We start from the raw sequence: 23,500 nt of genomic DNA, 5'->3' as shown, positions 1-23,500 counted from the left end.
CATTAACTAAGGTATCTATCTGTTCCTCGTGACTAGCAGCAACCTCCTACCGAGATGTGTGCTTAGTTGCACGTACCTCCTTCACCAAAATCACATATGTATATATGTGTATAACCCCCCCCCACCTTACTTCTTGAAAACAATTTCTTAGAGCTGTCTGAGAGGCTGTCTCCTGGGCTATAGTCCTCACTAAGATACTGAATAAACTTGACTCCAGCTTTTTATGTTGTGCAGGGTTTGGGGTCTTTTATTTCAGTTGACACAAGGTCCTTGAAAAGTGAGGGACCTGAAGCTGCAACCTCTGCATTAAGCCAGGACCCTTAAAAGGGGATATACCAAAAGCCTACCTGTAAACTTGTTTGTCTCTGTCATGGCTCCAGGTAGGCAACAAAATAAACAAGAGTACTACTGTTACTGCTGCTGTGGCTGGTGCTACTCCAAGTATCCTCTTGAGAATCTGCATCCCAAAGCTTGCTCTGACAGAGGTCTGGAATTCAGATTCTTACTACTCATGTCACAAGGGGAACCATAGCTGAAAAAAGGTGCTGCCCCCATATTTCTAGTGTCCCCTGGCACCTGGCAGAAACAAATTCATGTCTTTTTCAGAGAAAAGCATCCCCAGCCTAGACCCCTCAGGATTCCCAAAGATTTAATTTAATCAAATATGAGCTCATAATTTTAAAAATTATCAAACACAAAAGGAAACAAGTCACCATGAGGGAGAGTTAGCAGGAACAACAGATTTGGATTCTCAAGGACATAAGATATTACAATGATCAGATAAGGACCTAAAATAACTTAATATGGATTATTTAAATAAACAAAACATGTAACCAAAATGGGATAAGAAAAAGAGACTATCAGCTATGACCAGGCAAATTTGGGTAAAACAATGAAATAGAATTTCTAAAAGTCAAAATTATTATCATTGAAATTTGAAGCTCTTTGAGTGGGTTAAACAGCAAATTAAATACATCCGAAGAAAGAAAGAGCAAAATGGCAGATTTGAAGATATTTTCCAGAATGTAGCCCTAAGAGATAAGAAGATGGAAAATATGAAGGTGAGACTGAGATATGGAAGATAGAATGGGAAGGTCAAACATGTTCCTAATTTTCAAATGACCCCAGAGAAATGGTGTAACGAGAAATGGTGATCAAATAGACTGGTAAATATATATGTAGATACACTTAAATAATATTAACTATATAAAATAATTAAAATAATAATGACTAATTTGTGGGGTTAAATAAAAGATCTGAAATTCTAAGCAACAATGGCATGTAAACTGAGGGTTGCTCAGACTTAAATACAGTATGTGGTACTTTATTTTTGTTGCTGTTGTTGTTTTGGGGTTTTTGGTTTTGGCCATGCCGTGCAGCTTACGCGATCTTAGTTTCCTGACCAGGAATTGAACCTGGGCCCCCAGCAGTGGAGGCACGGAGTTCTAACCACTGGACCACCAGGGACGTCCCCCAGTATGTGATGAAGATTTGATGGGGAAGACGCAGCTAGGCCTGTGACTCCGGGAAGAGTACTTTCTATGTAGAGGGAGCTGCAACAGTGAGGCTCTGGAGCACGAAAGGTCTTGATGTGTTTGAGAAGCAGAAAGAAGGCCAGTGTGACTGGAGCTAGCTAGCATATGTGGCATAAGAAATTGGATAATATACAGCCAAGATAGAAAGTGGATTTTATTCTGCCTCTGGTTAACAGGCTTTGGAGGGTTTTTAGCAGAAGAGTGATATGCCTGATTGAAATTATAAAGTACAATACTACTACGACTACAGTATGCAGAAGAGTGTGAGTGTATGTGTAGGGGTGGACTTGGACCAGGAGGATGACAATGGACAAGACAAAATGTGACTTCTAGTAAAAAAAAAATGACTCCCAGATTTCTGGTTTGGGCAGCTGGCAGAATTGTGGTCCCAGTGACTGAGATGAGGAAAGTTAGAGGGAAGTGGGATTTGGAGAGGGAGCAGTAAGAGTTTGGTTTGGGGCATATTAAATCTGGGATGCCTGTCAGATGACCAAATGGAGCTGTCAAGCAGGTAGGTGACTATAGGAGTCTAGAGATAGGAAACACTGTGTCCGCTCACCGCGCCAACCCTGCGCCAGCCTGTGACTGGAGCCCATCCAGGGCAGGCAGGCAGGAAATGTTCCAGAATGAGAGTAGCAGTAACTTTTAGAAAAAGCCTCATCCGTAATGTTTACTGAATCTTTCATTAACTCATTTTGCAAAGCTTGCCAGCCACACTATGGGCAGGGCACACTGTTGGCAAGACAGGGAAATCAGTGTGGTTTGTTTTCCTTGCCACAAGGTTCCCTCTTCTGCGCCCCTGGGGCCACTCCTCTCCTCATAGACACTCTCTGCCCTTCCCTTCACCCTGAATTCCACCAGTAGACAACTGTATGTTTTGTCTGTGCGGAAGGCTGGCAGATGGGTCCGGGCAGTTGTGCTACAGAGAGTTAGAATCTCTGTGACCATAGTCAACAAGATGCAGTTCTTCTTCCAGGGCTATTAAGAAAAAGGCACGTTCCTGCTTCCTTGCCTTTATTTATGCAGTTACCTGGAATCCCTTTTACTCCTGTCTCCATCAACCTATATCCCACAGGCCCTTCAAGAGGCAGACTTTGTGTCATCTTCTCTGTGCAGCCTTCCCCAGTTCTCATGATTAGAATTCTTCTCTTTGTCGCCTGTGCTCTTCTTGCTTTTTGTGCCTCTGTAATGGTGCTAAAAACAGTATGCCTTGTTTTCCAATTATTTGTGAGGTTCTGACTCATTATGCTGTCAACTCGGAAGACGGGCCTTTTTCTGTACATTTCTCTATCTCTCACATAGTTCCTTTGCCATAGCAAGTGTTTTATGAATGAATATTAGTGGAATTGAACTTTCAATGAAAATATTTTGCACGTTGGAAGTGAGTCTCATAGATATACAAACAAGACCTTACTTAAATTTCTTTCTGAACAGTTAGATAGTGAAATGTAGAATCTACCAGCAGCAGACACGTAGGAGAACTCACTGCCAGCATCTGTAATATGTGGGTGGGGAATTTAATCAAGCTTAAATCAAATCACAGAGTGAATTTGCCATTTGCAGCTAATGGACTGCCACACACGGTGATCTGTTGTCTCTCTTTCCCCATTTGTACTTCGACATTTAGGCCACTGGATGGTCCATATAATCTATTGTTCTTCGCGCTAATGCATAACTAAGCTAGCTTCCCTTCCCCCAGGTCATGCTGTTTTTCTTTTAAAAGGAAGCACATTGAGTAAATGGTTCAGTGTTCACGTGAGTTGATTGACTTTATTGATTTTGTGCTGGCAGTTGATTAATTACAAAGACGGGTGTCATGCTTTTGTGTTCTCTCCTCTGACTTAAATACCCAAGTGTGTTTCAAACAAAAGCTGATGTCAGCAAGACCCTTGATCTCTGAGGATGCTGTAAGTGGTATCATAATGATTATTATTTTTACCACTTGCGTTGCCTCCTCATGACAGAAATTTTACCACAGAAGGAATGGTTTGCAAAATTATATATTTGCAATGTAACCTAAGGTGGATTTTGTATCGTCTTAACTGAATGGAATTTTAAAAAGCAGATGTGAGTGTGAGTTTCATTTGGAAATTATGTCTTACACTCCATTCTTCTCTTTCTTTTCCTTCTTCCTCTTTCTTCCTTTCCTCCTCCTTCCCCTCATCCTTGTCCTCCTCCTCTACTGCATACTCAGTTACCAGTTACGGTAATGAATAGGAGTTTTCTCATCCATAGATTTAAAATGTGATCCATAAAGATGTTATCTTTTCTGAGTCCAATAAAATGTTCTAATGTGTATCAGGCATTATGAGGACAAAAGGTGACTCTCCTGCCTAAGCTGTATACAAGCCTTTGAAATCAGGGATTAGGAAGGCACGTTCTCTCAGGCAATTGAATTGTTTTGTCCCGAATTGAATCAGGACACCTGAGTGCTAGTCTCAACTGTGCCATGATCCATCTGTGTATCCTTCAGCCACTTTGACATTCTGTGTTTTGGGTTCCTCGTATTTAAGATGGAGAGCTTTCTATTTTCCCAGCTCTGTAACAAAGCAGGGGAGGGCTGCTGTGTCTCAGTATCCAAGGCATTTGGGAAACCTGGGTATCCACATGCACAATATGAATTTGTCTACATTTGGGAACCAGTAAAATGTGGGGTGGGATCACACAAGAAACCTGATGCTGAACAGCTGGATTGCAAAATGAATGTGTTTGAAGCCAGCCACACCACTGTGAATTTGTCAGAAGCATAGGGGCTTTGCCTTTCTTAGAAACTCCCCAGAGAAGGGGTTATCCAAAGGCTTTTCCCAAAGCCTGGGCGGGGGCAGAGAGGCTTGGAGTTGGAGGAGGGTGGGTCATTGTAACAGCAACCCCCAGAGCAATTTGCGAAGGCTTTGTTGTCCTACAATAGGATAGCATGGCATGACACTGCCATGGCTGCCTTTGAGCTTTTGTTTTTTCTTCTTGGGAAGTGATTTCCACAAATACCTCCAAAATTAATGGTCTGGCACCTTTGGGGGAAGGGTTGCTGTTTGAAGTATTTACTAAATTCCTTTTATGACCAGTAGTTGGTTGAGGTTTTCTATTTCTTTTTGAGCTAATTTCTTTATTTAGGTTTTCCTTTAAAAATGATCCATTTCATCTGTTGTCAAACTAATTGTCATAGTTATGCAAATAATAACTTCTGAATTCACAGTCATTGCTCCTTCCTTGTTCCTAAATTTATATATTTGTGTTACCTTTCAAAACCTTTGAATGCTAGGTCCTATTGTCTGCCACTATGGATTTCTTCTTTCTTGTTTCTACTTCTCTGCCTTTGTATAGCCCTACAAAGCCTCCTTCTTATTTTCTTTACATTCAGTTGAGGCAAAAACAGCCCTGGCTAAATTCTCACTATGTGATTTAGTGCTCTACCAGGAACCACAGGAAGATATATAGGGAGAGATAAACTTGGTCTTTACATTCAGGAGAGCTGTGATTTAATGGGAAGGAGTAGGTGAGTATTCATGAAAATACAGGCAGGTTTTGAAACAGAGTGCCAAATGCTAGAGACCACTAGTGGAGGGCTGCCCAAGGGAGGGGCTTCCCTCACTCATGACCAAAACTAAATGAAGCCAGTCGGAGTCAGGGGCAACCTCCAACAGAGAGCATGGCAGAGATCTTCAGGGTCAAGAGGTGGCAAGGGATAAACAATTCAGAGGCACACAATGTATCATAGTTAGGGGCTCCAAATTGTATTGGTCCAAGATATCAGTGGGCATCTGCAGAAGGGTTCAAAGCCATGTATGTAGCCTCTATCGTTGGATCCACTACCAGGGCAATATGCAGGCAGCTTATTGAACTAACATGTCAGTTAGTGACTGGGTCACTTGGAGGTGGTACTAAATAGCTCCCAAGGCACCTTCAGATACTCCTAGCACTCATGACATGATATTGAAATGTTCTGTTTCAGTGTATCTCATTCCATCAGATTATGAGCTCCATGTAGTCATGGCCTGAGTCTTACTCATCTTTGTCTCCCCAGTGTCTGAACCATATGTAAGTGCTTTGTATTACTGAGTGGCTAAAAGCACAGGCTTTGGCATCACATCGATCTGCACTTATTTGGCTTCATCGCTTTCCACCTGAGTAATTTACTTACTGTCTCCGGACCTCAGTTTTCTCATCTGTAAAATAGTGATGACAATAATGCCAACCTCTAGGAATTGTGAGAGTAAAATGGGATGACAGATTTGTTTTTTGGTTTTTTTTTTTTTTTTTTTGCGGTACGCGGGCCTCTCACTGCCATGGCCCCTCCCACTGCGGAGCACAGGCTCCGGACGCGCAGGCCCAGCGGCCATGGCTCACGGGCCCAGCCGCTCCGCGGCATGTGGGATCCTCCCGGACCGGGGCACGAACCCGTGTCCCCTGCATCGGCAGGCGGACTCTCAACCACTGCGCCACCAGGGAAGCCCGGGATGACAGATTTGGAGGTACTTAGCAGAGTGCCTGTTCAGAGTAAGCATTCAATTAGTGGTAGTTCTGTTTGTTATTACATGATTGTGGAATGAATGGGTGAGGACGAGTGGGCTGAAGAAGGATGGTGGCCTATTTGATGAGGTCATGACCCAGGGCTGGGAAGAGGCTTAATAGGGGTGAACCCAGCAGCCCTCCAAGTCTCCCTCTCTTCCCTTGGCATCCTTTGGGTGAGTGGGAGGCTGAGACAATGCGGATAATGTTTAAGCATCTCTTGCTTTGTGTAAGGCTTGCAATCATCTTGGCTGGGGGAACAGGGATTGAATAGACCCTGGGTGGGTGATGATGTTATTAATACAAACATTTTTCAAATGTAACATATTGATCTCTGCACCCAGCAAGCAGTTGTTAGTTTGTGAGCACGGTGCCTTTGGAAAGTCACTACTAGCAGCTTGAATGGGTAGCTTAGAACAATTAGAAGCTTTGAACACTTTCAAGCTGAGGATTGGGATAAGAATGTTTTGACTCTATGGTTTCTCCTGGGCTTTCCCTGGTGTGCTGGACTAATTATCAAATGTAATTAGGAAAGCTGAGAGGTGTGGAGACTGCAGGAGCAGCATACTTTCCCAGGAACCCTCATTTCTTTTTTCTTTTTTTTTTTTGTGGTACACGGGCCTCTCACCGCTGCGGCCTCTCCCACCGTGGAGCACAGGCTCCGGACGCGCAGGCTCAGCGGCCATGGCTCATGGGCCCAGCCGCCCTGCGGCACGTGGGATCCTCCCAGACCGGGGCCGCGGCATGTGGGATCTTCCCAGACCGGGGCACGAACCCGTGTCCCCTGCATCGGCAGGCGGACCCTCAACAACTGCGCCACCAGGGAAGCCCAGGAACCCTCATTTCTTTGTGCAGAAAAGGAGTTGGGGAGGACTGTCTCTCTGTTGTGGACAAGCCGCAATGCATAGGGCACTAGAGGGCGGTAAGGGTCCTGGGAACACGACTTTTCCAGCAGACCCTCAAGCCTCCAGGGACCCATTGCTCTTGAATAAGTTTTAAGTGGTTAGGACGGTTTTCCCCTCCTTCTTTTTTCGGAGAGTAATGGTATTCTGGGCTACTACCAGGTGCTCAGTTCACTTTTAGCAAAAAGACCAATTTTTGTGGGTCCAAAGCGGTTAAAAACTGGTGTCCTGCAACAAAAAAAAAAAAAAAAAAAAAAAAAAGGCTTCCCTGATGGCGCAGTGGTTGAACGTCCGCCTGCCGATGCAGGGGACACGGGTTCGTGCCCCGGTCCGGGAAGATCCCACATGCCGCGGAGCGGCTTGGCCCGTGAGTCATGGCCGCTGAGCCTGCGCGCCCGGAGCCTGTGTTCCACAACGGGAGAGGCCCCAACAGGGAGAGGCCCGCATACTGCAAAAAAAAAAAAAAAAAAAAAAACCAACTGGTGTCCTTCTTTCAAAACTCATGAAGATAGAGAGAGGGACTTCCACGTCTTGGTCAGCCAGAGTCTGTCCATCTCAGGTTGCAGAAGGTCTTTCTCATCTTCCTTGGCCTACACCCCTGCCCCCAGACTTGGGCTAGCAGCACTCTTGTCTTTGAGGCTCTGAAAAAGGTGACATTTGTAGGGTCATCTGCTTGCTGACTTTTATTCAGAGGGGAACATTCCATTTGGACATGGTCTTGAAGTTGCTCTTGGTGAAATGGAAACAAGATACCACACATGCAACATGGAAAGAAAATGGCACTCAGTATATCTTTACTCACGAGGGGCTGTGGTACAGACTCTGAGCCTGGTATTTTGAGAAAAAGGAGATCCCTGGGGGCTAAAATGTGAAACTTTTTTTTCCCATGCCAACATAGCATGAAGTTCATTGTCACAAGACCATCAAATATCAAGTCAATGTTTCCACTTTCTCTGTAGGTAACCTGTCTCCATGATTTCTTTGGTGATGACGATGTGTTTATTGCCTGCGGTCCTGAAAAATTTCGTTATGCTCAGGATGACTTTTCTCTGGATGAAAATGGTAAGGACAACCACTGAATTTTATTGTTCCATTGATCTCGCTCCTTCTATCCCTTAGGACTTCCATGAGCTTATATGGACTGGAAAACATCCATGCATGGTCCCTTTCTCTTGTATAGTTGGATACATGAGTCTCTAAGTGGAAGTTGATTGCATATCTCAGATGTTTGGCCTCCAGACTCAATAAAACTCACTACCTTCCCCAATAGTGACCATATTTCTTGAACCATATATTATGCCACATGGGCTGACAGGCTCAATCAGACCACGGGAAGGAACATTTGGATTCAGAACTTGAATATTGTATGCATATTTTTTTTCCTAGTCAACATCCTCCAGCTATTTGGCCCATGTTGATGGATCCATTTTAGAAATATTTTCCACTGTGTTGTTAGTGTCAAACATTTTCCCTCTTCCCACCTTCTGGCTTGTTGCCCCATTCCCTCTGATTTGTGGCTCAAGGTTCCAGAAGATTGTTAATTTCAGGAAGGAGGTGAACATCTGCCCATCTCCCTTTTTTTTTTTTTTTTTTTTTTCTTCGGTACGCGGGCCTCCCACTGCTGTGGCCTCTCCCGTTGCGGAGCACAGGCTCCGGACACGCAGGCTCAGCAGCCATGGCTCACAGGCCCAGCCGCTCCGTGGCATGTGGGATCTTCCCGGACCGGGGCACGAACCCGTGTCCCCTGCATCGGCAGGCGGACTCTCAACCACTGCGCCACCAGGGAAGCCCTGCCCATCTCCCTTTGCTGGAGTCCAAGCTCCATGTGTAAGTTCTCGGTGAATTAGCTCACATAGCCACAGGACTAGGGTATGATCCCGATGGAAAGACACATTCAAAACATATTTCCCAATAATGAGGAATAAAGTGTGGGAAAAAACAAATCAAGTTGTACTAATATAGAGTTTACAAACAACTCAAGTGACAAGGACCCTGAAAGAGGTGGCGTTTCTGCTGTGTTCACTTTGAGAAGAGGCAAATGACCATAAAATACCTAAACAAATCTCAGGCTGTGTCTAGTTTCTTGTATCTTCTACATCTTCAGCTCTGGACAGAGATCACTAAAGTTTATCAATCAAAACAAGAAGTAGAACAAACAAAAATGAGCTTTCTGCTTAACTCAGTTTCCTGAAAAACTTAATTTACCAGAAAAGGTCTAATCTTTCTGAGTAACTGATATTTTCAATGTATCTTTAAGTAGAAGGTGACAAGGAGGTGTCCAATGAAGAGACAACCCCGTGCCTAGCTGTTTGGTTCCACTTTGAGCATGATCACATGAGGTTGGGGAAAGTATAGTGAAAAGAGCTCTAGACTGGGACTCAGGAGACTTGACTGCTCATCCTTATTCTGCTGTTTTCTTCCTTTGTGACCCTAAGCAAGAGGCTTAAGCTCTTTGTATTCTCATCAACAAAATGAGTATAATAATCCTCCTAATATATTAGTACAATCAGTGCCCCCAAATTACCATTGTAGGAATGCTGAGTGACCTGCACAGAAAGGGTGCTCTGAACATGTCAGATTGGGGTTGGGGAAGTAGCAGGAACATTTGGCAGACTCTCCTACACACCCAGGAGTTTTCTGTAAGTTCTGAGTGTCATAGTCACTGCTGGCCCATTTATTCATTAAACCAGCATAGCAGATTATGATAACATGCATTGAAAATTGAAAAGAACTCTATAAATGCAAGATGGAGGTGGTGGTAGTAGTGCTTATTTATAAAATGGCATGACATCCTTAATATGCCTATTACAATACATGGCATGCGATGAATAATAAATAATAGCTCCCTCCCCCTCCTTTAAATTACTCATGAATGTTTCGTCTGCATGGCTGCAACCTCTGAGCTGTCAATCTCTTCTCCAAGGAAATTAATTAATTATGTCAACAGGTGCTATTCTGAGACATGACTGGGTTATCCAAAAATGATTGAGTTGCCTATTGAATTACCTGCCCGAACTGCTTTTCTACTCCTTCCCTTGTTTCCATGATTCAAGAATTTAAACACCTGGCTTAGCCCAGGTGACTTTTGAAAGTTTCTCCCATGCCTCCCTCTCCAGAGCCATCGTTCCTTCAAACAATGAGAACCACCTTGTAGTCCTGAGCCCTAAGGTGCTTTGTTATGTGGTGCTTATTGCAGTTTCCAGAGGTTGGTAAGATGCTGAGTCTTGGTTCTCCCCGGCTCTACTAAGCTGTCTGTGTCCTTTTCCACCAGAATGCCGAGTCATGAAGGGAAACCCATCAGCCACAGCTGGCCCAAAGGCATCCCCAACACCTCAGAAGAGTTCAGCCAAGAGCCCTGGCCCCATGCGCCGGAGCAAGTCTCCAGCTGACTCAGGTAACGACCAAGACGGTGAGTGCTCTTCTCCTAACTGTGCACGCTGACTCCATTTACAGAGGCCAGTACCCTCTGCATGCAGAGGAATGAGTTCCTCATGAACACCATTTGTGTCTCCATGAGACCAATTCTATCAATTCAGAGACTAACCAGTTCAACTTGTTTGGTGTCATGGAGACACAGCTACAACACCGATTCAACTCAAATGGATGCAGGCCAGAAATCTGGCCCACTCGCCATGCCTGCTGTAATGCTATTTGTCATGGTTGTGTTCATTGCCATCATTCTCAACGTCATCCAGCCAATGCACAGTCAATGAAAGAATCAAGTCAAACATAAATTTGAGATAGAAAATCAGAATCAGAAACAAAAGGTAAAAAAAAAGCCACCTCCCTCAAAGTGTCAACATGGTGGATGCCCTTGAGCTTCAATTTTGACTTTGAATTTTTTAGAAGTCAAAACCAAAAGAGAAACAAAATAAACTGCATCATTCTCACAGGAGAAAAGGACATATAGGCCAGGCTCTGAAAGGAAATAAAGACATTTGTCATATAGGATTTTATTTAGTGGATAGTGAGCAATCTAAAAAATGTGGTCTAGGGATCACTGCTGACCCATGAACTATTTATCAGTGTATGATGAGATTAGGAGCTTGTGGCAAATGTAAATCATGCCACTGAGCAAACCATTTACTTCATAGCATGATTTTACTGATAAAGGCAGCAGTGTGCTGGTTTACATTCTGGTACAAGGTCTCACACCCATAGCTTGAGTGGCACTGATCTAAAAGGCAAAAGGGCACAGAAGGCCAAGTTTAGAAGCTTAGTAGACTCATGCACGGACAATTTGAGTCCTTCATGGTAAAGAAATTATATGCTCCAGAAGATTTACACATTTGTCCTCCCAAAGCTCAGGGTTCACCATGAGAATTCTTCTAGCCCGAGAGCCTTGGGGCAGAGAGCAAAAGCACTCTTTATCGCTTCTTCAATTTGAGGCAGCTTGAGCAGCCTATTGGCTTTGAAATGCCCGTGGCCTGGAAAAAAAGCCGGTCCTGCTGGCCTCACACTACCATGCCTATCACCGGCCATCTCTTTATTCTCAAGCAGAAGGAACTCAACTGTGAAGAGGCAGCTCAGGCTTTTCATACTTCCATGTCTTTGCATACCCTGTTCTCCCGCACCTGGAATGCCATCCCTCAAACCTGCCACTCTTCTTTGCTTGAAAACTCCTATTCATCCTTCAACACCTCAAATAGAAATAGTTGTTCCATTCTCCACAACATCATAGCACGGTATTCGTATCTCTGGGGTAATATTCACCACAACTGTGTTGTAAAGTATGTATTTACTTGTATGTATTTACTTCCTCAACTAAATGCTGGTTCCCTCAAGGGCAAGGTGTCATGTTCATTTCTGTATCCTCAGTGCTGAGCACAGTACCTGGGTCCTAGTAGATGCTCAAATAATGCTTGTGAATGAATAGATGTATAAGAGCACCTATTTCACCCAGCATGGTACTAGGCACCCAATAAGCATGTAGGTAATATTTGCGGAAGGAATAAAAAATGCATGTGTTTTGGTGATATTTTGATTAAGCGTACAGGACAGCACATGAATCTATCTAAGCAAATTCATATTGCTCGAACTACAAAGACCTAGAGTTTACCACTTGGATTGAGAATGAAATTGTTTGTACAGGTTCTAAGCAGGGCCTTGCCAAAAAAATGGACTTTAAACAGTTGATCAAGATTCCTAAAGTCTGGCAATAACCACTTAGCTGATCATTTTTTCAGAAGTATCACTGGCTATTTCTGGGATTTCTAACCTGTATTACTTATCTCTTGCTATAAAACAAATTACTCTGAAACATAGTTGCTTAAAACAACAAACGTCTTTTATCTCACAGTTTCTGTGGGTCAGGAATTCTGGGGTGGCCTAGCTGGGTGGTTGTGTCCAGCTCAGAATCTCTCATGTAGTTGAGGTCAAGGTATTAGTAGGGGATGCAGTCATCTGGAGGCTCAACTGGGTCTGTAGGGTCCACTTCCAAGATGGCCATTGGCAGGATCTTCCCCCCAGACAGCAATTCAAGAGGGTGAATAAGGAAGAAGATGTGGTGCCTTTTATGATCTACTCTCCAAAGCTACACACTGTCACTTCTGTTTTAGTCTATTCATTAGAAGCGGTCACTAAGGCCAGCCCACTTTCAAGGGGAGGGGAAGCAGGCTCCATTTCTGGAAGGGAGGAATATCAAAGAATTTGTGGACCTAGTTTTAAACCATCACATAATCCATTAGTTAGAAATGCTGGAGTGGCAGCAGTTTGAAGTAAATCGATTCTCTTTGCAGACTGTATCCAATTGGATTACCCAGCACACATGAACCCAACCACCTGTAATTAAACACAGTTTAAACATGTGTCAAATAATTGGTCTCCAGCATACTACATGCAGAATTTCCCTTCTAAAATGTATGCACTTCACTGATTCTAAGATGTTGGAGACAGAGAAGGAATGCATTAGGACTCAATGAATATGTGTCAAATTGAAAGGAGTTATAATAGATCCCAACCTAGGCTTAGGCAGGCAAGATCTATTCTTATTCCTTCAGAACTCCCTTGCTAAAAGAAGAAATGAGGATGTATTCACACACACAAGGTAAACAAAGTAACCAATTTGAGGTAGGAAAATTGGACCTTACTTGGCAGATATCAGAATTACAAGCAGCCCCAGTTTCCTACCAGTAAAAAATCTAAAGTGGTATCCTCAGTAGAGAGGATTTAAATCTTCATTTCAGATAGTTCATGAACATAAATGAAGTCAAACTCTAGTCTAGCCAGCCTTCATGGCAATTTCCAGAACATTTGAGCTTATCTTAGATGATGTATTTAGAGCCTACACATGATTTCATCCCCAAAGGGTAAAAGGATTCACGTAACACAACCTTGCCCATGCCATGGGAGTTTAGGGCCAAGTCTAGGACATCCACTCAGTGAACATCGCACAGGGGCAAAGCTGATCTCAGGCAAATAGGACTTTAGGTAAGGTTTAGATTTGACATACCCATTTTCCCTTTTCCACCCCCTCCTCACTCAGGACCATCTCAAGCTGGGAGGTGTAGGGAGATAGGATATGGAAGAGGAGGGAGAGACATCTCTCTAGGAAAACCCTATTATACCACTTCCCAGCTTTGTGACTTGGGGCAAGTTTCTTACCTTGTCTAAGACTTGGTTTCCATTTTGGATAAGACAGAATTTGCATGTCTAGACAAAAATCATTTTCCATTGTTATCAGTGATTTCCAGGGTTGTAAAATAGCTTCCACAGAATCAGAATCAGGTAACAAGAAGGGTGAGCTATAGACAAGGCATAGTTTTGCATTAGCATAAATTTCTCCTTACAAACGAAGAAAGAATTGTTTCATAAAGTATCAGGGTTTTCTGAGCTGTTAGCAAGGGACATATACAGATTAATATACATTTACCCAAAGAATAATGGCAATGTGTGGGGCTGAAATTCTTTGTTCTTTTGTAGTACATGGTAGTACCACCCTGTTTCCATTCTGTGTCAGTCTGTCTTAGATCTGAGACTTGTGGATGGATCCACATTTCTTCATTCAACCTGAGTGACTAAAGGTTGTGGAAGATAGGCCATTTCCAGGGAATTGTAACTACCTTCCTTTGATGGCAAACAAAAGCCAAAAATGTTCCTCTTTAGCCGAGATTCAAACCAAATGAAACATTGGCTCAGTTCAGGTTCAGTTAAAGGAATGTTTTGATGTTCTATTTCATTAGAAAATATATAGGTTTGATTCTGGTTTGAACAAGTTTGCTAGCTTTTCAAATATATATATATATATAATATATATATATATATAATATGTATATATAAAATATATATATTTGGTCCAATTCATGGTTCAGTTAATATCTGGGTTCAGAGTTGAGGTTTAGGAAATTGATGCTATTTGGTCTGTAATTTGCGTCATAATTTGATTCTTTGTTCCTTAGTCCTTAAGTTGTCACTTTCCCATTCTGCCCATGAATAAATCAAAGTCCTTCTACTTTATTCCCTTCAAGTTCAGTCCCTACTCTTGCCAGTACTGAGTTTGCCCCCAAAGGGAATGTCTGTTGCTAAGCCCTAAACTTGAGTTAAGGAAGGATTTGATTGTCTATACCATATTGCTATAAGGAGCTCTCATTCTCACTGGGCAGAGCTGACAGACTCTGAGAATCCAAGTCCCATTAGCCAAGTTTGTCTTTAAAGTAGGGCAAGGGATTGTGTGGTAAGCAGATGAAACCTGAGCCCAGAAGGCTCCTATGGAATGTTTGAAGGAAGTTTGTGCAGTGCTCCCTTTTGATTAACCTAGGACTTGCCATTTGATGGGCAAAGATAAGCCTGGCTTCAGAACTAAAGGAAGCCATTTCTGTGTCTCTCTCTATTTCCGTTTTAGCCATTAATGTGTTAATTTTTCTCTTTATGCAGCTCCCCACCAATTGAATTGCATTGAATTGAATTAAAAGAACAAAGTCAGCTAGTTGCTGGGAGGGAATCTTTTATTTTTCTTTCTTTCTTTTTTTTTTAAAAGGAGCCTCCAAGGAAGCTAATTCCCACTTGAGAGGATTGTAATGTGATAATGAGTTTGCTATTCTTCAATAGTATGTCATTGTTGTAGCAACCGGATATTCTCCACCCTCCTTCCCCCAACCTATGTGCACCTATTCCTGAAAGTCAAATCTTCCCTGTTCCCAAACTCCCAAGGATGAATGTCTTCTCTACCAAAATACACAGCTTTTGAAAGGGGAGGTCAAGGGCCACACAACAGCCAGGTGAGGGTGCCCATGGGAGAATGGTATCCCGGAGTCCTCTTCTGAACCAAAGACGCTGCTTTGGGTTGCCTAAGATGGAGGGACCTGAATGTTCTGACCTTCCTGAATGTGACTGTCTGGATATACCAGCTCGGTCTAATAAAAATATAATGCAAGCCACAAATGCAAGCCTTGTATGTAATTTTAAATTTTCTAGTAGCCACAGTTAAGCTCAAAGAAACAGGTGAAATTAGTTTTGAAAATGTATTTTATTTTACTGAATATATCTGAAATCTTATCATTTCATCATGTAACCAATGTAAGAAATTGTTGAGATATTTTACATTTGTTGAAATGGGATTGTATTTTACACTTACAGCACATCTCAGTTCTGACTAGCCACACTTCAAATGCTCACTAGCCACATGTGACTAGTAGACAACACAATACCCTTCTTCTGCATCTGAGAGAAGTTCCAGATAATGATCTTTTACATGAAGTAAATGCTCTGCACTTGGCAAAATATTTCCAAACCTATCATCTCAGTTGTCACTCATAATAGCACCATGGCTTAAATTGGGAAAGGAAAATTATCCAATTTTTTTTAGATTGGAGAGCTAAGATATAAAGAGGTTCAGTAAATCTTTCAGTCTTCCGGATATCTATTTAGTACTCAAGAACGAGAGCCCAGCTCTCCTGACTCCCAGGAGTTGCATTGTCCTTAAATCAGGGTGCAGAAGCTCCAGAGTGGTGAATAAACGGTCTCTGTTGCATGGTCCTTGCTTCTCTGCTTCCTTCCACCTTCCCCCATCTCCAGGCAAGGGATGTGGAGAGTCTGGGAGAGGGGGGTGGTATCTGTGTCATTCTCTTTGTGCAACATAGAGCAAGCCATGGGTAATTAAGCGCCTTTGTTTCCAGTGCCCAGTCCTAGACACTCCATCAGCTCCCCTACTGTCAGTCCAAGGGGAAGTGGTGCCCTTGGCGAAGCTATGGGAAGAGAAAAACTTGCCTTGCCTCCTCCCCCATTCTGATTCTTTCTAAAACTACAGCTTACGTCTAGTTTAAGTGGAAGAACTGTCCTATATATAAGGCAATGTTTCCATTGCCATTGGAGAGCCATTTAGTAAATGGTTGGAGCAAGCAGTCAAATGCCACCCCCCCCCGCCCCCATCCCCGAGCACTCCACACAGCATGGGATGCGGTCGTGCTAACCCATCTCCCTGCGGTAGCAGTCCTAGCAACCTGCTGCAGCTGGGGACTTGTGTGTTTTTTGGCTGCGTTGGGTCTTCATTGCTGCGCGTGGGCTTTTCTCTAGTTGTGGTGAGCAGGGGCTACTCTTCGTTTTAGAGCATGGGCTTCTCATTGTGGTGGCTTCTCTAGGGCATGCAGGCTTCAGTAGTTGTGGCATGCGGGCTTCAGTAGTTGTGGCGCGCAGGCTCTAGAGTGCAGGCTCAGTAGTTGTGGCACGTGGGCTTAGTTGCTCCTCGGCATGTGGGATCTTCCTGGACCAGGGCTCAAACCCGTGTCCCCTGCATTGGCAGGCGGATTCTCAACCACTGCGCCACCAGGGAAGTCCAGGGACTTGTGTTTAAATACAACTGATTCCCCAAATTTTTGGTGGAGTAACTAGTAATGCTAGGTGCTATGAGGAAAAGAAATGATAAGATGAATTACCTGTCACTAAGAAGCTTATGATTTATTTGGGGAACCAGTATGCATATAAATTTAACAAAAGTTTTTATTTACAAATACTTACATAGTTCATATGTGCCAAGCAACCATTCTGATCACTTTACGTGTATTAACTAGTTTAATCCTTACAACAACTTTACAAGGTAGGTGCTATTATCCTCATTTGCAAATGAAGAAGCTAAGGCAGATGAACAACATGACCTGTCCAAGATCACACAGCTAGTAAGTGGTAGAGCTGGGATTTGAATCCAGGCAATCTGGCTCCACAGTCCACAATGTAACCATTGCACTGTGATGCTAAATAAGACTTAATGATAATGGTTTGTTTAAATGCCAAGTGCATGAGAGATACAGGCAGTAAGTGCTATTGGAAGTACTGGAGTTTGTGGGAAAGAGAGTTCATTGGGGGCTAGGGTGCTAAGGGAAGTCTTCCTGGAAGAACTGGGGCTTGAAAGAGAATTAGATTTCAATCGATAAGGAAATGGATATTTCTGGCAGCAGAGAAAGCATGAACAAAAGGGCAGAGGTGGTGATGAATATAGCATATCGGGGTACAGAGAGGCGACCATTAAATCTACATCTCCAGCCCCAACCTTCCTTCTGGATGTCAGTGCCATGAATGCTTACCAGACAATTCTGCTTATATGTGCCAAATGCAACGTGTCTAAAAGTCAAAAACGTCTCCTCTCCCCAACTCCCTGACAGTAGAATCAATTCTATTCTATTCCCCGGGCGCAACACCTTGGCGTTATCTTTGACTCTTCCCACTCTTTTAATCCTTCATGTCCACCAAATGCTGTTCCTGTTGTTGAACATTTGAAACATCTTCACCTTTCCCACACAGAAGTCCCTTCTTTTCTCTCATCACCTGATGCCTGGATTACTCAACACGCTCCTACATAGTATCTCTGCTTCAAATCTCTGTCCACTTACACATCTGCTGTGGTGCCACCACATTTTTCATCCTAAAACATGGCCATTGTGTAACTTTCCTGCTCCAATACCTTCAGTGCTTCCACATTGAGTTCACTGATCACCCCCGCCCCCATGGTAAGGCTGAGCGAGTAAAAAGAGAGAAGGGCCGACAGCTGAAGACTCTGTTCTGGGGAGCACAGCAATAACAGGCAAAACCCAGAATTACGGGCTTCACTCGGGAAAATTTCAGTCCACTAATGCCTGACCGGCTAGCCAAAGAATTAGTGTTCAGCCAGCATAGGTTGATAAATCACCCGCTGTGGAAGGGGATTTCCTAACTTGGTGCTTCAATTCCTTCCATTTCTAATAATGGCAGTAGTAATAGCAATAGAAAATGTCATTACTGAGCCCTCCCTATCTGCTAAGGCACCTGGCTAAGCATTTTATAGGTAGTCTCTCATGTACTCCTCAGAACAACAACAATTTACATATGCATTCTTTTTATTCAAATGTTACAGTTGAGGAAACAGACTCACAGAGGGTAGGTTACACCCAAGGTCACACATCTAGGAAATGGCTAAGCCAGGATTTTAAACCCTGACTGATTCCAAAGCATATGTTCTTTCCACAAATAAGAGCAATGTAGTTTCTTCTAGTTCCTGCCCAATAAAATTGGGAGTGAGTGTTGACAACAGGCGTGCTCCACCAGAAACATGTTCCCAGCAGAACCACCTTCGACTGGAAATAAATGTTGTCAGCATTGTCAAGCTTGAGAAAATAATCTTGGCACATCCAGCAGCCTTCTTACAGACGTCCTCTTCTTGAGGGAAACTGATCTGTGCCAAAATATTACACAACTGGGTACACATATCTGTTCTTTTGTTTTGTTTTTTAAACATCTTTATTGGAGTATAATTGCTTTACAATGGTGTGTTGGTTGCTGGTGTATAACAAAGTGAACCAGCTATACATATACATATATCCCCATATCCCCTCCCTCTTGCATCTCCCTCCCACCCTCCCTATCCCAACCCTCTAGGTGGTCACAAAACACGGAGCTGATCTCCCTGTGCTATGCAGCTGCTTCCCACTACCTAGCTATTTTACATTTGGTAGTATGTATAAGTCCATGCCACTCTCTCACTTCGTCCCAGCTTCCCCTTCCCCCTCCCCGTGTCCTCAAGTCCATTCTCTACTCCTGCATCTGTATTCCTGTCCTGCCCCTAGGTTCCTTTTTTTAAATAAATTTATTGATTGATTTATTTCTATTTTTGGCTGCGTTGGGGCTTCGTTGCTGCATGTAGGCTTCTCTCTATTTGCGGTGAGTGGGGGCCACTCCTCGCCACAGTGCATGGGACTCTCACTGTGGAGGCTTCTCCCGCTGCAGAGCACAGGCTCCAAGCACGAGGGCCTCAGCAGTTGTGCCTCGATGGCTCCAGAGCGCAGGCTCAGTAGTTGTGGCTCACGGGCTTAGTTGCTCCATGGCATGTGGTATCTTCCTGGACCAGGGCTCGAACCTGTGTCCCCCGCATTGGCAGGCGGATTCTCAACCACTGCGCCACCAGGGAAGCCCTGCCCCTAGGTTCTTCAGAACCATTTTTTTTCTTTAGCTTCCATATATATGTGTTAGCATACGGTATTTGTTTTTCTCTTTCTGACTTACTTCACTCTGTATGACAGACTCTAGGTCCATCCACCTCACTACAAATAACTCAATTTCGTTTCTTTTTATGGCTGAGTAATATTCCATTGTATATATGTGCCACATCTTCTTTATCCATTCATCTGTTGATGGACACTTAGGTTGCTTCCATGTCCTGGCTATTGTAAATAGAGCTTCAATGAACACTGTGGTACATGACTCTTTCTGAATTACGTTTTTCTCAGGGTATAGGTCCAGTAGTGGGATTGCTGGGTTGTATGGTAGTTCTATTTCTAGTTTTTAAAGGAACCCCCATACTGTTCTCCATAGTGGCTGTATCAATTTACATTCCCACCAACAGTGCAAGAGGGTTCCCTTTTTTCCACAACCTCTCCAGCATTTATTGTTTGTAGATTTTTGGATGATGGCCATTCTGACTGGTATGAGGTGATACCTCATTGTAGTTCTAATTTGCATTTCTCTAATGATTAGTGATGTTGAGCATCCTTTCATGTGTTTGTTGGCAAGCTGTGTATCTTCTTTGGAGAAATGTCTATTTAGGTCTTCTGCCCATTTTTGGATTGGGTTGTTTGTTTTCTTGATATTGAGCTGCATGAGCTGCTTTTATATTTTGGAGATTAAACCTTTGTCAACTGCTTCGTTTGCAAATATTTTCTCCCATTCTGAAGGTTGTCTTTTTGTCTTGTTCGTGGTTTCCTTTGCTGTGCAAAAGGTTTTAAGTTTCATTAGGTCCCATTAGTTTATTTTTGTTTTTATTTCCATTACTCTAGGAGGTGGGTCAAAAAGGATCTTGTTGTGATTTATGTCATAGAGTGTTCTGCCTATGTTTTCCTCTAAGGGTTTTATAGTGTCTGGCCTTACATTTAGGTCTTTAATCCATTCTGAGTTTATTTTTGTGTATGGTGTTAGGAAGTGTTCTAATTTCATTCTTTTACATGTAGCTGCCCAGTTTTCCAGCACCACTTATTGAAGAGGCTGTCTTTTCTCCACTGTATATTCTTTCCTCCTTTATCAAAGATAAGGTGACCATATGTGCATGGGTTTATCTCTGGGCTTTCTGTCCTGTTCCATTGATCTATATTTCTGTTTCTGTGCCAGTACCATACTGTCTTGATTACTGTAGCTTTGTAGTAGTCTGAAGTTAGGGAGCCTGTTTCCCCCAGCTGTTTTTCTTTCTCAAGATTGCTTTGGCTCTTCAGGATCTCTTGTGTTTCCATACAAATTGCAAAATTTTTTGTTCTAGTTCTGTGAAAAATGCCATTGGTAGTTTGATAGGGATTGCATTGAATCTGTAGATTGCTTTGGGTAGTACAGTCATTTTCACAATGTTAATTCTTCCAATCCAAGAATGTGGTATATCTCTCCATTTGTTTGTATCATCTTTAATTTCTTTCATCAGTGTCTTATAGTTTTCTGCATACAGGTCTTTTGTCTCCTTAGGTAAGTTTATTCCTAGGTATTTTATTCTTTTTGTTGCCATGGTAAATGGGAGTGTTTCCTTAATTTGTCTTTCAGATTTTTCATCATTAGTGTATAGGAATGCAAGAGATTTCTGTGCATTAATTTTGTATCCTGCTACTTTACCAAATTCATGGATTAGCTCTAGTAGTTTTCTGGTAGCATCTTTAGGATTCTCTGTGTATAGTATCATGTCATCTACAAACAGTGCCAGTTTTACTTCTTCTTTTCTGATTTGGATTCCTTTTATTTCTTTTTCGTCTCTAATTGCTGTGGCTAAAACTTCCAAAACTATGTTGAATAAGAGTGGTGAGAGTGGGCAACCTTGTCTTGTTCCTGATCTTAGTGGAAATGCTTTCAGTTTTTCACCACTGAGAATGAGGTTGGTTCTGGATTTGTCATATATGGCCTTTATTATGTTGAGGTAAGTTCCCTCTATGCCCACTTTCTGGAGGGTTTTTATCTTAAATGGGTGTTGAATTTTGTCGAAAGCTTTTTCTGCATCTACTGAGATGATCATATGGTTTTTCTCCTTCAGTTTGTTAATATGGTTTATCACATTGATTGATTTGCATATATTGCAGAATCCTTGCATTCCTGGGATAAACCCCACTTGATCATGGTGTATGATCCTTTTAATGTGCTGTTGGATTCTGTTTGCTAGTATTTTGTCGAGGATTTTTGCATCTATATTCATCAGTGATATTTTTAGTTTTTTAAGGAACCTCCATGCTGTTCTCCATAGTGGCTGTATCAATTTACATTCCCACCAACAGTGTAGGAGGGTTCCCTTTTCTCCACACCCTCTCCAGCATCACATATGTGTTTTGCAAAAGGGAAAACTCTTACTTCTCTCCCTTATTTGAAAGATTCAGCACTGCATGCTGTTTAAGACTTTGTAGGGAATAGATTTAAAGTTCGAATTCCAACTTCTGAACTTATGGTATCTCACAACTTATGATTGAATTTGGTCTGAGAACTGGCCCTATGATCAAATCAGTGAAGAACTGTTTTAGGGCCTCTTAGTTCTTTCTTCCCTACTGGATGGTTCTGGGGAGAGGGACAAAGGATTTCCACTGAGCAGACGCAATTAGCCAAACCAATCCACACACCCCGCCCAAGGGCCCTTTGGAATGAATGTGTGAAAACCACAGGCCCTGTCTCTTGGCCTTGTTCTAAAGTAAGTTGAAACCACTTTGGTTCTACTTGGGTGGCCTTCCAGGAAACCTCCCTGTATAAGTAGGGAGAAACCAGGTTGTCTTTGGACTGGAATGAAGGAATGCTTACAGCATTTCAATATGAGAAAAAAATGAGGAAGTGGCTGAATCGTATATGGAGATCTCCCTCTGCAAGGCATTAGGGAATTAGAAAAGACAAGCCAGAAAACCAGTCACTAAAAGGTCATGGTGGTATGTGATATGCTAACTTTGAGGGAATTTTGAAATGAATCTGTGAGCAAATCCTCAAGTCCACCATCCATTGAGGAGAAGCAGTTTATACACTTTAAGCAAGTCCTACACTTTCTGAGCTCCTATATCCTTGTGATTAAAAGGAGACCATTAATTCCTGGCTACCATCTCTTGGGGTTATCAGGAGAATCATGTGAATTCATATATTGCAAAATGTTTTGAAAACAATTGTAGAAATACATCTTCAATTATTAAGGTGGCTCTGAAATTATTGCATGGCCTTTTTTTTTTGTAGACTGAGTTATTTATTTTCAGTGAGCAATATTTCAAAATAGACATCAAACCAAAACCAGTAGACTTGATTTTGACTTGAGCTCAAGTGTTGGGATTAGAATGGGAGGGAAAACCAGAGCTAAGTGAATGAGTGTTAAGTCAGTTTGCTCTCCTGTCAAAGGTTGGGTGAAAACATATGTCAAACTGGCCCTTTTCTTCCTGTGCCATGCAAACCTGAACCCAGAAAGTATAATGACTTGTCTAACTCATTACCCAGACAATTCTTTAATCCCTGTACCTGGGGCTACTTACATCCACCTTACACACAGTTGCATCCTGATTTCCAGGGATCAGTCCAGCCTCCAGACAAGGGAATCCATAGTCTAAGAGCTCAGCATCAACTTGCCAGGCTGGTGACCATACTCTGCCCTTGGCCGCCCATGCAAGAAACTGAACTTTCTCCTTGTTCTTTGGGAACTGACTCCCTCCACCTTGTTCCTCACTCCTGGGAACTCGTATTCCCCTAAACATTTAAATCCCTGCAAATCTAGTTAATTCAGCCTAGTTACCTGACCCGCCATCTTTTGTTTGGGCTTGTCCTGTTCCATTCTGATAGAGCCAAGGATTTAAAAACAAGCGCTGGGGAATAGGCAGGTATAATCATTCAGAGAAGCTAGTAAGCCAAGACTGTGCCAGGCCAAGCTTGGCAATTGTGCTGCATACCTGAGGGGAGTGACAGGGCACAGATACCATCTTCCCAGAGGCATGTGGCATGAGGGCAGTTACATGTCTGTCTGTCTGCTCTGTCTGCTATTGTTTCATGACATTTTCTATGAAACCCAGTTGGTAGGGTGAACGGAAGATAGCTCTTGCTAATCACTTTCTAATCTAAACTAGATCAAGTAGGATAAAAGTCTAGAAGATGAGCATAAGCTCTGGTGCCTGCTTCTAC

The 23,500-nt window shown here is 42.8% G+C and overlaps 1 protein-coding gene across 2 annotated transcripts in view; it reads left to right on the top strand.

Annotated features, from left to right (window-relative positions):
* Nucleotides 1-23,500, top strand: part of DCX (doublecortin) — a gene marked incomplete at both ends in the record, with an annotated part of 112,844 nt that overhangs the window by 73,451 nt on the left and 15,893 nt on the right. Inside the window, 2 exons of one of the 2 annotated variants that reach the window (XM_082609951.1) lie at nt 7,903-8,005; nt 10,215-10,337. In XM_082609951.1, the coding sequence (XP_082466077.1) occupies nt 7,903-8,005; nt 10,215-10,337 (226 nt within the window). Of the gene's footprint in view, nt 1-7,902; nt 8,006-10,214; nt 10,353-23,500 lie in introns of both variants that reach the window. The other variant, XM_082609950.1, reaches the window with a different exon arrangement.

This window comes from Mesoplodon mirus (assembly GCF_964341445.2).
Source record: "Mesoplodon mirus genome assembly, chromosome: X".
Classification (NCBI taxonomy): domain Eukaryota; kingdom Metazoa; phylum Chordata; class Mammalia; order Artiodactyla; family Ziphiidae; genus Mesoplodon; species Mesoplodon mirus.
This window is presented reverse-complemented; position numbering and strand designations above follow the sequence as displayed.